This window comes from Protopterus annectens, chromosome 5.part0 (genome assembly GCF_019279795.1).
Source record: "Protopterus annectens isolate FY-2018-M chromosome 5.part0, PAN1.0, whole genome shotgun sequence".
Taxonomy (NCBI): Eukaryota; Metazoa; Chordata; order Ceratodontiformes; family Protopteridae; genus Protopterus; species Protopterus annectens.
The window spans coordinates 1,278,439,667-1,278,453,229 of record NC_056735.1 but is presented as its reverse complement, the minus strand read 5'-3'; the positions used below and the strand labels follow the sequence as shown (position 1 = coordinate 1,278,453,229).

The 13,563-nt window shown below is 42.8% G+C and overlaps 1 protein-coding gene across 2 annotated transcripts in view; it reads right to left on the bottom strand.

Annotated features, from left to right (window-relative positions):
* CIP2A (cellular inhibitor of PP2A) overlaps positions 1–13,563 on the bottom strand; it is a 2,713,480-nt gene that overhangs the window by 582,174 nt on the left and 2,117,743 nt on the right. For both annotated transcript variants that reach the window (XM_044071100.1, XM_044071101.1), the window contains one exon: positions 8,466–8,576. In XM_044071100.1, the coding sequence (XP_043927035.1) occupies positions 8,466–8,576 (111 nt within the window). The remainder of the gene's footprint in view (positions 1–8,465; positions 8,577–13,563) is intronic.

Below are 13,563 nucleotides of genomic sequence, written 5' to 3'. Positions count from 1 at the left end.
TGTTTCCTGACAAATAATTTCAGATCAGTTATAGATTTAGCCAAATCAGCTCTCTTGGAGGGAACAAAGGATAATCCTCTGGCCAAAAGTTCCACTAAATCATTTGTGAAAATAAAGTCAGAGAAGTTATATATTCTAAAGTCCAGGCCAATGTTGGTAATAATTGTTGCATGCACTTGCAGCTGTTTGGCCAATGTTGAAATTGGTCTGGGCTAATTTCTCCTGTTCTTTGACCGGTTGCTGGGTTTCCGGCCCTGATTGGTAGGTAGAGACGAGACTGGATCTCGAAAATTTGGACCCTCACCCTCTTCATTAGAATCGCTTGCCTTGTGATGAGCAGCCAACCGTTCACTACGTCTTACCTGTTCGATTGCATCAATAGAATCTACAGGGAGATTCTCCAACCTGCTGGACATCGTTCCTATTACCAAGCCAGCTGTATTAGCTTTATTAGGACCATCTGTCTGCCGTGTTCCAGTGGACAAAAAGTTTCCTTGGGACAAAGGGGGTTTGGATAGGCCAACACATTTCTAAACTCACATTAACTACAATTAAAAAGTTACAAAGGGATGTCAAAGCATACAAAGAGGGTTCGGCCCATCCGAAACCCCCTTTGTCCCTAGGAAACTTTTTGTCCACCGGAACACGGGCAGACAGATGGTCCTAATAGTGACTGGGAGTGAGTTTCTCCAGTCCTGGTTGCACGTAGTTTTACTTTATTCCACACTGAATTTTATATGTTTATTGAATTACATCTAAGAAACTTCTGGCATATTTTTCAATGAGCAGCTAATAGATGTATATATTTGTTCGTTGTCTTCTTTTGAATGATAAGGTTCCTTTAATGTACTGTGTTTGGTTAGTAGTTTATACCGTACTGACTTCTATATGGTCAGCTGATAGTGGTTTAGATCTCACTATAGAATTAACAGTTTATTCAGCAACAATACAAGGCAAAAGCGATTTATGTTCTGTGCTCGATTTTAATTATTGTGCCAAGGCTGCTTGTATTTTAAGCCGATAGCGGCTTATGTTTTTATTTCATAAGCATGTTTTTAAATGATTATTATGGTAACATATTGTAAGTTTGTTTATTAAAAGAAATTAGAAACACCGGGGGATCAACAGTTTCACAGGAGCAATACTGGGCAATTCAATGACTATTTAAGTTGTAGCCCTCGAATCTCAGTAGAGAGAGTGGACTAGTCTTCATTTGCTCAGGAATGTTTCCGGGGGTTTCAATGTGGTCTTGCAGACCTTGAATTACATGTGACTACTTTGTTTTATTATGAATACAGGATCTGATTTCGTGACTCTGTATCCGTTTCTGAGGAAGTTGGTTGTGTTACTGACGAAAAGCCTGTGTTTTGTGCTTAAAATAAATTTACGAGATTGGATTTTAACACAGAGTGCTTTATTTTTATCTACAAAGTTGTCTGGTGGGTTTTTGGAGCGTATCCACCTTTTTGTTTTTACTACAGTTTAAACTCAGTATAAAAGTTTGTTTATTTCAAAATACTGAAATTCGGTATTTCAGTATTTCGAAATTATAAAGTGAACCTATATATATGTATAGCAGCAAAGACAACCTGAGGAGATGTTAGATCAGAGGGATTATGGGAGGGACAATTTCTTCAAGGAACACGGGACTATGAGCTTTAGCATTGCCAAATCAGATCAAACAAATGTCTCTAATCCAACAGATGCAGCGGGTAAATCGGTTGATAAGGATCATTCTTTGGCCATCACTTGCACATTTTTGGACTCACTGTCAGGTCGCAAAGCAGCAAGATGCCATGCTCTCTGAGAACTGTACTGGACCAAAGGTACCACACAGAGGTTCAGGCTAAGACTCTAAGCAAAGATACCATTTCACTCGCATGGTGCCTGTAGTGGCATATTCTCCTTCTTAGGAGCCGAGGAAACAGAATTTGCTTGCTTAAAGGCTGCATATGTATGGCATCTTTGATAATGGAATCCACAGTGGCAATTACTAAAGTTGTCTCAATCTTTTCCTTCATCCTATTTCATTCATTCAAGTATTTCTGGGTAAAGAAGGAGTCTAGGCCACAGACCAGCCTATGGTGGACTTCATAGATCAACTTTCTCCAAAGCAGGGAACATGTGGTGGGAAGCTACGATGGATGAAGGGTGAGGGTCTCAGTGTCTATCAGAGTCAAAGATATTGTTTGGTCCATTATGTCCTCCATCTCCATACTGGATATGCTTACGCATAGCCAACTTCTCTGAGGCTGGTCTGTGCCAGATATTGGGAGATACAGCATAACTGCATAGAGATGGAGATGTGACCAGTGGTACAAGCAGAAGAAAGGCTTGCATTGGATTTATTTCAATTGTTATACTGCCTTCCCTAAGGGTGCACTAACATGTCAGTACGAAAATGCGTTCACATTATGGCATGTGCTTGGCAGCATGGATCTCATGGACCCTCTTCACCGAGGTAGACTCTCCAGTCATAAGTATGTACCATCAAAGATTTGGCTGCCAGATTCAGTGGAGCACTCCCTGGATGTAATGCTGGCCAAGAATATTACCCAGCCAAATGGCCAGAAAAAAAAAAGCAATGCTTAAACACCAGGATGCCCCTTAAATAGTGTATCCATCTCTCATGAGTTCCTAGTTACCCTCCAAAATGGAAAGCACATGCAAACTCAATCTCTCACTAGTACATGGTGAAGCTGCAACACCTAGAAGCAATTAGATTATCTTGAGGTTTGAACTGCCCCTCCATTTCCATTTTCGCATACTGGACTGAGGCTGTACAAGTGATAATTCCACCAACTCCCATTCTTATGCACTCTCAACAGCCACTACTCTCTAGCTGCAGAGGTAAATCTGGAGCTTCTCCCTTTTGTGTCTTCAGGTGGCTAGGACAAATTACAGACAGTTATGTCACTGTTTTATCTTATGCCCCACTGTCAAGGACAGAGACAATGATGGCAGCTCCTGGGCTCATAAAATCTAACACGCACATTTTGATGGATTAGCTGCTTTAGGCACAGAATAAAAAACTTTTCTATAACAAATTTCAGAAATTAGAAATGAAATGCTAAAAAGCAATAGAAAAGGGCACCAGAGGCTAGGCAAGCTCTCCTATTGCAGTGCCTGACTTCACAGTGTAAATCAGCGAGGGTCACCTGTAGCCCCTAAGGCAGAAGCTTCAAAGAAAAATATAGGTTTAAGATAGAAGAAGGAATAACAGTCTATCTGAAAAATTATAAGAAGTGGTGCTCACATCAGATCAGGTCTAAAGCCCCACATCGAGGTGCCGACTAAACCTATTTCAGAGGCTCTTATAAGACTGTCTGACCTAATTGCTCTAAGATACTACCATTCATGATGCAGGCCTCAAAGTTTTTCCTGCATCTCTGGGAGGCTGCCAAGAGTGACGCACCAGCATCTATGGCAATGTTTCACTGAATTCTCTCTTCATAAATAAAGTTGTCAGACAACTGCAGCAACACGTAGAAGGCATTAGCATTTGAAATATCAAACATGCAATCATTCCTATGACAGTTGTTAGGATTGAGATCTGAACTGGGCAAAGAACACAAAGACAATGTGCACAGTGAAAAGCCTGAAGATGGGGTTAAAACAGGAAGTAATACTAAATCACCCACTACAGAAACACACTAAAGTTAGATTTGTATGAGCTAAGATGTAATGATGCAAAGGTTTTATACTTTGGAAAGACTATATGAAAACTGCTGAAAAAGAAGTTAATGCATTACCATAACTTTCCATCTGTGTTGTAGATCTTCATTCATTCATTACTGATAGGACTTTGGTTCCGTCCTCGGAACCAACACAGCCGGTACCAAGCTCACGCCAGCCAAAAACACTCAGCTAAGTCCTACCCACAATGCCCCTCTCATAGTCTCTACAGATTGAGTTTGCCCACCCTTATAGTATAAAAAGAATAATAATGATAGTAGGAGGCTCTGTCTGAGCAGATACCCTAACTAATAAGGTAATCCTAAAGTCCACCAGGAGTCCATGCATGGGGAAGGAGGGTGGGAAGTAATGAATGAATGATGACCTACAACACAGATGGAACGTTACAGTAAGACATAAATTCTTTATCTGATGTTGTACATCTTCATTCATTCTTTACTATTAGGACCGAGTTCCCAGCTACTTTTAGTCCTGGGTGGCCCTAAGGAAGGATATTCCTGAGCACCATAGAACCAAAAGATGCTTTTCCCCTAGAGGCCAAATCCAATTTGTAATGAGTGATAAAAGGTATGTGGTCTTGCCCAAGTGGTTGCTACGCAGATATCGCCCATAGAGGCTGTGGAGTGAAAGGACACTGAGGTTGCTATCGATCTAGTACAGTCAGCCTTTATTTAGGAAGGCAAAGGACATTTTGTTTTGTTGGTAGATGAAAGTAATGGTGTTCCTGAGCCAAGAAGATAAGGTAATTTAGGAAACAGGCTTACCCATCCTGGCTCCTGCAACTGCTACAAACAATTGATCCATTTTCCTGAGAGATTTTGTTCTGTCCAAGTAAAAACGAAGTCGACTATGAACATCAAGGGTATGTAGAAGGTACTCCCCTTTATTTGAATGATGGGAAAAGAAAACAGTAGGTCAACAGATTGGTTGATGGAAAAAAACAGAAATGACCTTGGGCAAAAAGGAGTGATTAGTAAGGAGAGAAACTCTTTCCTTGTGGAAAATCAAGTAGTCTCTTGACACTCAAGGCCTGCAACTCAGAAACTTTTCTCGCTGAGGTAAGGTCAACTAGGAGTAAGGTTTTTCAAGACAAAAATTTTATATCACATGAATCAGAAGGCTCGAAAGAAGGACTTTTTAACAACTGAAGCACCAATGTCAAATCCCATGGCTTTGTAGGGGGCTTGACAGGAGGCCTAATATGTAATACTCCTTTCATGAAGGTTCAGTCCACTTACTGAAATAAATTTTTCTGGGAATGGGAACAAGACTTAACGGGCCAATAAGAGACAATGAGGATCAGCTTCCGACATTTGTCTGTGTGTGTACTGATTACGTTGTGTTGATGTACTGCAACACCGGACATGTTGAGGGATGAAGGATGGGAGTAATGCTAAGAGAAATGCCGTGAATGCTTGCAACATTTATGAAGGAAATGGCCTCCTTAATTGGACTACGCCTGACCATGTCCTTTCTGGAACACTTCTCCACCCTGCCCCTCCACCCTTAACAGTCATCGCCATGGAAGGACTGGGGAATGGACTGGGTCGACACCAAAGACAAACAAAACGCTCACCAAACCATTGCATTTCCATCCACCATAGCATTTCTTCCTGCAAAGGTTCATCCATGTCGACTGGGTAAGAGGGGTTGAGCAAATGAAAATGTGATAAAAAGAATAGCGTCACGCATTTCACGTGCAACCTTGCCAGGATGGTTGCTGATGGTTGCTGCACAATTGTAGTACTAGGGCACAGTTGGTATGGTACAAAATGTCTGTGAAAGAACTTGAACTGATTTCTTATTTTTGAACCCTGTGAGGAAGAAGGAAGCTATTCTAGGGTAGCTAGCTGGGAGGCAACAGTATCACGCACCTCCTCAGGCAGTACCTTCGCTAAAGAGGCAGACATTTCTGAGATTAAGTCTCTTTGGAGGTGAGTAAAGCATGCCAGGTAATTCAGCGACCGAATGGCAAAGGTCGCTGAAGCAAAGGTCCACTTCCCCAGTCTATCCAAAGCCAGAGACTCCCTGTTTAGGGGATGAACAGTGGAACTATCTTCTGCCAGTTCCCTCTTAGTGGCCGCCACCACGACCATGAAAGCTACTACTAGCTGTTTGGACCAGTTGGGTTGGTCTTCAGGCGTGGACAAAATGCTGTCTGAAGCCTTCCAGGCATGCTGCACAATAAACCTGAGCTCATCTGCAGGTGGGGTCACCCAGGAAGTAGATGGTCGAGAATGGAAGGCCTGCAAGAACAAGGATTCCTCCAAAGAAGGGTTGGAGGATTTTTCCAATTTCCCCTCTGCTTGAGGATCTCGAGAATGTCTCCAAATGAGACGTCTTCCGGGGGAGACCGCGGGGAATCCTCTCCCTCTTCATAATCTGTGTCTTCGATGATGGATTCCTCAGGGGAATAGAGATGCTTCCTCTTGCAAAGCTTCTTCTGGGGTGGCTCCCCAGTGGGGTCTTCTCTGGAGGACGCCGGAGAAAAAGGTTCCCTTCAAGGGAAGGTCTTGCGGCTTCCATGCCAGAGATCCCAGAATAGAAGGCTGGGACAGCAGCATGCTAGAGGGGAGTTCTGGTTCCGATGCCAATGGTGCCAACTGTGAGCTTGTTGAAGAGAGGACCCTCTCCATCACCTGGAAAGCAGGCCCACCCAAAGAGGGATCGGAGCCCGGAACCGAGAAGGACAAACTTGGAACCGGGTCACACCCCGCCCCGATGAGCCCACCTCTAGGTGAGGAGCTCAGAGAGAACCAGTAGTTGCCAGGAGAGCCAGAACCGTAGACGGCGCCACAGAAAAAAATCGGTACAGAACTAGGTGTCACAGTGCCGACAGCCCAATTACTGCTCCGAGGGTGCACCAGTTCTGCAGGAGCCGTGGCACCAAGAGTTATCGGTGCCAACAGGGAAGCCTCCGCTGTTGGAGCAGAGACAGAATGCACCGGGATGGACATCGGTTCTGAAAACTCTGAAACCCTGGTAGGAGGTTGGAGGATAAACAGTGAATAAGCCAGGAAAGCTTCCGTTCCAAGAAGGTGGGAATACCTAGTCGGGGTCGGCAAGCCTCTAGCTGCCAAATGCTGGTCCACAACCCTCACTACATCTTGCTCTAAAAACTCCTGGTGGATCTGAAGGAAGCTGCCGATGGAGATTCTGGTCTTTCAATGAATGGACTGAATTGTTGCCCCAAAAAAGGGTCATAAAAATGGGAGTACCTTGTTCTGGCAAGGTGCTCAGTCTTTGGAACCGCAGGGGTCATCACAGGTGCAGCCATGTAAGACATCGGTATTGTGGTCCGGGATGGTACTGATGCTGGTACAGAAGTAGAAGCCTGTGTCATGATCAAGGTCAGCACCAAGGGAGAAAACATAGACCTTGGTGCCGAAGCTGTCTGCGCCAACGGCGCAGAAGTCGTCTGGTGTCATCTCAGTTCCAAAGACGACTGAAATGTCGATACCGAGTGACTCAGTTTTTCTTTATGTTTTTTGACATGTTTTTGTTTAGGAGTTGGTGAGACCTCAGTCCCAGAGAGGGCCTCCGAGAAGGGGTGTTTTCAACATACCCTTCAAAATGAGTTTGTTCTTGCATTCAGCTAACGTATGGTTGCTGAAACTAGAACAAATATCACAAGACACGTTAATGTGGTCAGCACCCAAACAATAAACACATCAGGCATAACCGTCTGAGTTGGGCATCTTACGCCCGCACTTGTCACACTGATTGAAACCTAGTTTTGCTTTATCCACCATTATGAAAAAAAACACACAAGCACTATAGTCCTAAATCAAAGCTATAACTATCAAAAAAAAAAAAAAAAAAAACCAGCAGCAAGAAGTAATAAAGTAGAAGAGTTTTATTTTTTAAACAGATAGAAAGGAAGGAGTACCAACAATGGTACTAAGAAATACCAACAGGTGGTAAAGGAACGGCCTACCAAAGGTAGGGAAGAGGGATAGTACCAACGATGGTACAAAAGAACCAAAGGTAGAAGGGGTAGGGTTTAGTCAAAGTATAGACTTTAAAGACAAAAGAGATAACCTTTGAAAAAACTAACTAAAGGAAAAGTAATTATCACAAAAAACACTACACTTAGCTTGAGAGAAAGGCTTGGCACGCCTGACGAGGAACGCCGCAAACGAGATCTGAAGAGACTATGAGAGGGGCATTGTAGGTAGGACTTAGCTGAGAGTTTTTGGCTGGTGCGAGCTTGGTACTGGCCGCGTCAGTTCCAAGGGCAGAAACGAAGTCCTATCAGTAAGGAATGAATGAAGATTTACAACATCAGAATGTGTTTTAGCCTAGTGACTAATTTAAATATGTGGGGGAAAAACATCAAAAACACATGGGGGGCTGTCTCCTTTATCCTGATACACAAGTGGAGAGTCACTGATATGACATTGAGGAAATAACCTAGCAGCACATTGCTGGGGGAAAAGACATACTTTAAAAGTGAAATCCAGATGATTACAAATCTTTGGTATGGTACTACACTGCAAAAAAAAAAAAAAAAAATTAAAAAAAAGAGTTATAGTGTTGCACATGCACTAGTGAAACTTGAAAAGAAAAGAGATTCCTCTTCTGACCACAGAATGAAATGACAATCACTGAAGTAAAGTGATGTATTTATGAACATTACTACCTCCATCATAAGAAGCATGACTCCTTTAAACTATCAAAGAAAGATACTGTCTACTTGTTTGTTTCTGTTCATCATCTCTGTAAATTTACACTATTAGAAATACACTGAAACACAGTAAATCACTTACCTCTGCTTCTGCTTGTATTTTCTGACAACGAAACTGTGCAATCAGTCGATCAGCCTGTACGAGAGCTAATGCTTTTGCTTCCATGAGATCCTGCAACCTGCTTTCTTTGGACTAAAATGTTAATACTACATTAACAAATGTAATAAGAAAAGAAGACTGTAAACAAATCATGTTCATTTTTTGGGTAAAATAAATGCAATTTCAAAATTTTAAAAATGGGGCAAGGGGAACAACAACATTTTCACAGCAAGACTATCAATACTGCAGATTGTCAGGAAAAGGAGACTTACAGATAAATAACATCTTTCTAAGTGCTACAAAATATATACAACAAAATTACTTGAAAACATCCCTTGCAAATTCAATTTTCTAGCCAACTGCATTCTTTCATGCCTTTAAAGTGACTTGGGCACGTGTAAAAATGGGAAAAGGGGGTTGTGGATCGATATACCTAAACTGGCACCAACCTTAACTACAGGATCTTCAAGATTTCAGTCGGCAGGTCCTTACCTTTCTAAGAATAGTTCACTAGCAGGTGGCACTATCCTGCAACAAAATACAAGTAGTACCTATAGGACTGGTTCTCCTTTCATGTTTTCCCAATTTCAATGTTAAGACACAACAGGAGACCTAAGCTCTGTTCCCTTCAGCTCTTTCCTTTCAGTTGACACTGACAAAAAAAAAAACTAATGAAAATAATATAGAATGTTTTCAAATGATAACATCCCAATATTCACAAGAGCAAAAATGGGAAGACTCTGGACTGGACTTCTGGATTGAAATCAAAGTTAAGACCAGCAAGCTCTTCCCTTAACTTGATGATTATTCAATAAAAAGCTTGAAAGGGAGTAGGGGCAAGAAAAAATGTTTTCAAAACATATTCCAACCAAATTCTGGCATGAATGCCCATATTGTACTGTTTCATCAAACATTACGACATGGACTGTGTTGCCTCACCACAAATTATAGAGAAAAAACTCTTTTGGGACTAAAAGGCCATGAACATCTGCTTCACTTAAAAGAACTCTGGTGGCTAAAATTCTGAGAGTCTGCCATCACAATGTGGATCAATGGATCAGGGAAAAAGAAACAGCCTCAAAGAGGTTCAATGGGCAAATCCATCAGTGTAGCTCTCTCATTGAACCAAAGGGAAAGGGGGGGCACAAATGTGGTTACAAAACTGTGCTTTAACAGAAGTATGGCAACATTAAGAACATACCATAATTGTAGATGTTCAAGTGTATTGAATGCTGCAGCAGTGATAGCACTTGGGACTTCTACCACATAAGGCCTGACATCCAAAGTTTTATAACTTTTTCCTTTTAGGCCAGGTGGACACCCTCCCATCTTGACACAATTATATCTGCTGAAAACAGGGATGTCTGACCATACTTTCTTTAATACTTCTCTTGCTCTATTGGTCTCTAGGGATCTGGGCTGAGATCAGCATATGTCTATCCCAGGTGGAATATGTCCCCATGTATGGCATTCTAGCCAAAAGATCCTCTAAAACCACCTCTTCAAGTTCTATGTCAATGAGAAAAAGGTCATCTTATAAGTGCAGCAGAAAGCGAAGACTACAGGATATGTGACAGGGTACCAATGCATTCCCAAGATATGTACAGGAGAGAAAGAAGAGGGAGTGAAATATTACTGCAAAAGTGAACACACGAATATTTAGAATTATATCACACTCCTAATATACCTGTACTATCATATTGTTCACTGGCACAGTAGTGATAACACTTAGGAAAGTTCCCAGACATTATGAACCAGTGGGTGGCTGGTCCTGTGCAGATATTGGTTGTAACAGCCCCTTGTAGGATGACTGTGGCAAATCCAGTCATGACCTCAGAAGCGACATCCAGGTTAAAATGCTTGGAAAAGTTGTGCACATATGACCACATAGCTGCTTCCAAAACAGCTTAGGCAGTGAGCTTCCCACAAGGAAGGAAGTAGTGGCTTCTACGGCTCTAGCATAATGAATCCTCAACATGCTCTGGCACAGTCTTGCCAAGGAAGGAGTAAAAAGAAGTTATGTACTCACCATAACCTTCCATATGAGTAGTTCTACTTCATTTGTCTTCAACCTGTGGGTACCGGATCCGAGTCGGCAACTTCACAAGCATCTGCTCCGAGCTCCAAGCTCCTCCCCTTACCCATAATACACCACCACTACCTTCCAACCCGCAGATCATGTTTGCTGCACTCTACACTGACAACCCGATCCCAAAACACCTTACACACATGCTGTCTATATAATAAAGCCAGGGGGAAGGAGGGAGGGACGGTTGAAGACAAATGAAGTAGAACTACTCAGATGGAACATTATGGTGAGTACATAACTTCTTTTTCTGAAGTAGTTTACTTCATTTGATCTTCAACCTATGGGACAGAGTCCCCAGCTACTAAACACCTGGGTGGCCCCCATTGAAAGATATTCCAGAGCACCGCGGAACCAAAGGATGCTCTCCTTCGAAAAATCAAATCCAATTTATAGTGAGAAATAAACGTATGAGACGAGGACCAAGTAGCCGCAGAACAAACGTCGTCTAAGGATACTCTCGACCAAAAGGCTGCAGAAGTAGCCATGGACCTATTTTGAGTGAGCTTTAACCTGACCCGGAGGAGACAAACCTTTATCCTTGTAGATCTGAAGGATACACAGGGAGATCCACCTGACAATGGTCACCCTGGAAATAGGTTTACCCAAAAAAAGGTTTAGAAAGGGACATAAACAATTGGTCGGATTTACGAAAAGTTTTGGTCCTGTGCAAATAGAACCGCAACTGTCTATGAACATCCAACAAATGCAACTTGTATTCAATTTTGTTTGTAAAATTTGGAAAGAAAACACGTAAATTGTTAGTTTGATTGATATTATCCTCCGATGCTACTTTTGGGAGAAAAGAAGGATTGATGAGAAGAGAAACCCTGTCCTTGTGGAAAATCATGTATGGAACCTTGACAGACAACACCTCAAGTTCTGAAACCCTTCTAGCAGAGGTGACAGCCACTAGAAACGCTGTCTTCCAAGACAAAAACTTAAGATCTGTGGTTGCTGCAGGTTCAAATGGAGGAGTAACCAACACTTGAAGTACCACAGTAAGGTCCCACGGGGGAATGGGATCTTTGACAGGAGGATGTAAGAGGAAGGTATCTTTAATAAAGGCTTTGCACAATCTGAAGAGGCTAAAGAAGCAGAGTTCTCATCCACGTGAAAATGAGAAATGGCGGCTAGTTGAACCTTGACAGTAAACGAGCTATCCCCTTGTTGAAAAATATTTGCCAAAAAATCAAGGATAGCTGGGATGGGAGCCGTGAAAGGATCTAAACTCCTTTAAGAAGCCCAAAAGGAAAAATGCTTCCATTTGCTGTGATAAATCTTCCTGGTGGATCACTTATGAGCTGCCACCAGAATAGACCTGACCGGAAAAGACAATCCGGGAGTCCTAGCAATTAATGGAACTGCAGCAGGCAAGCTGGGGCTTCAGACTGTCCAGATTCGGATAAGGGACCCTTGAGGGGTGCGAAATGAGATCCTGAATGGGATCCAAGGTGGAGCTAGAAGATGAGACCAAAAGAAGGGAAACCATACCTGGCGAGGCCAAAACGGGGCAATGAGGATCACTTTGCTCCCCAGTCGACAAGCTTTCTGCAGGAACTTCAGAATAAGGGGTACAAGAGGATAAGCATAAAGAAGACCCCGAGGCCAAACATGGACTAGAGCGTCTCTGGGGGAATCCCCTGGTGGGGGGTTCAGAGCGAAGAAAGTACAGTTTTGTACCTACCATAAATGTAGATGTTCGAGTGCTAATACAGCTGCAGTCATTACAGATGGGTTCTCCTGCCGTCAGGCGGGTCCTCGGTCGGCCGAATTCCAAAGTCTAGGTCCGGCGTCGGTTGTCGTCGCTTCTTCCCTGACGTCAGTGCGACAGGGGTATGAAAGAACCAGCCGATGCCATTTTCTTCAGTCTTTCTTGCCCCAGATGTCAGGTGCCCCCAGAAGGAAGGCAATACCTAATTTTAAATATATATATATATATATATATATATATATAAAATGCAATGCAAAATAATCAAAAAAACAGTAGTTGCAAGCAAATACACCATAAAAGAATAACCCCAAACAGGTTGTAAGAGGAGGTGTAGCCACTAGGCCTGTCCTAAGAGGGAAACCTGGACTGCAGCTGTATTAGCACTCGAACATCTACATTTATGGTAGGTACAAAACTGTACTATGTTCATCATGCATACAGCTGCAGTAATTACAGATGGGTAGAATCCCAAAGCTACGCAAGGGGTGGTAGGCACTAGGTGGAACTGGGCGGAGCCAGAATGCCCTGCAAAACTGCAGTGGCAAAGCCAGCTCTAGTTTTGGAGTATAAAGGTAGGTGGTAGCGTTTAGTGAAGGTATGCACAGAACTCCAAGTGGCTGCTTCCAAAATATCTTTGGTAGGAACTCCTCTGAGGAAGGCCGTAGAGGTAGCTGTGGCCCTTGTGGAGTGGTGTCTGATGCCTGCAGGTACAGATTTACCATGAAAAGAGTAACAAAAACGTATGCAGTGGCCTATCCATTTTGAAATTGTCTGTTTGGAAATTGGCTTCCCTTGAGCTCCTACAGCATAGGACACAAAGAGTTGTTCTGATTTTCTGAAAGGCTTTGTTCTGTCCAAATAGTAACGCAGCTGTCTATGGATGTCCAAGGAATGTAGCAGCCTTTCCCCTTTGTTTTGAGGGTTAGGGTAAAAGGTAGGTAAGTGTATGGCCTGATTTAAAGCTACCCTGGATACCACCTTAGGCATAAATGACGGGTTGGTTCATAGGGAAACTCTGTCCTGATGGAAGATGATAAAGGGCTGCACAGCCATGAGGGCTTGTAGTTCCGAGACCCTACGAGCTGAGGTAATAGCCAGAAGGAAAGCTGTTTTCCAGGATAAATATTGCAAATCTGTTGAGGCTGCTGGTTCAAAAGGTGGCAAGGTTAACTTTTCTAGAATGAAATTAAGATCCCAAGCAGGGATTGGTTGTTTCCTTGGAGGTCTTATATTCTTAGCCCCTCTGAGGAACTGTCTTAAGAGTGGGTGAGAGAATAAAG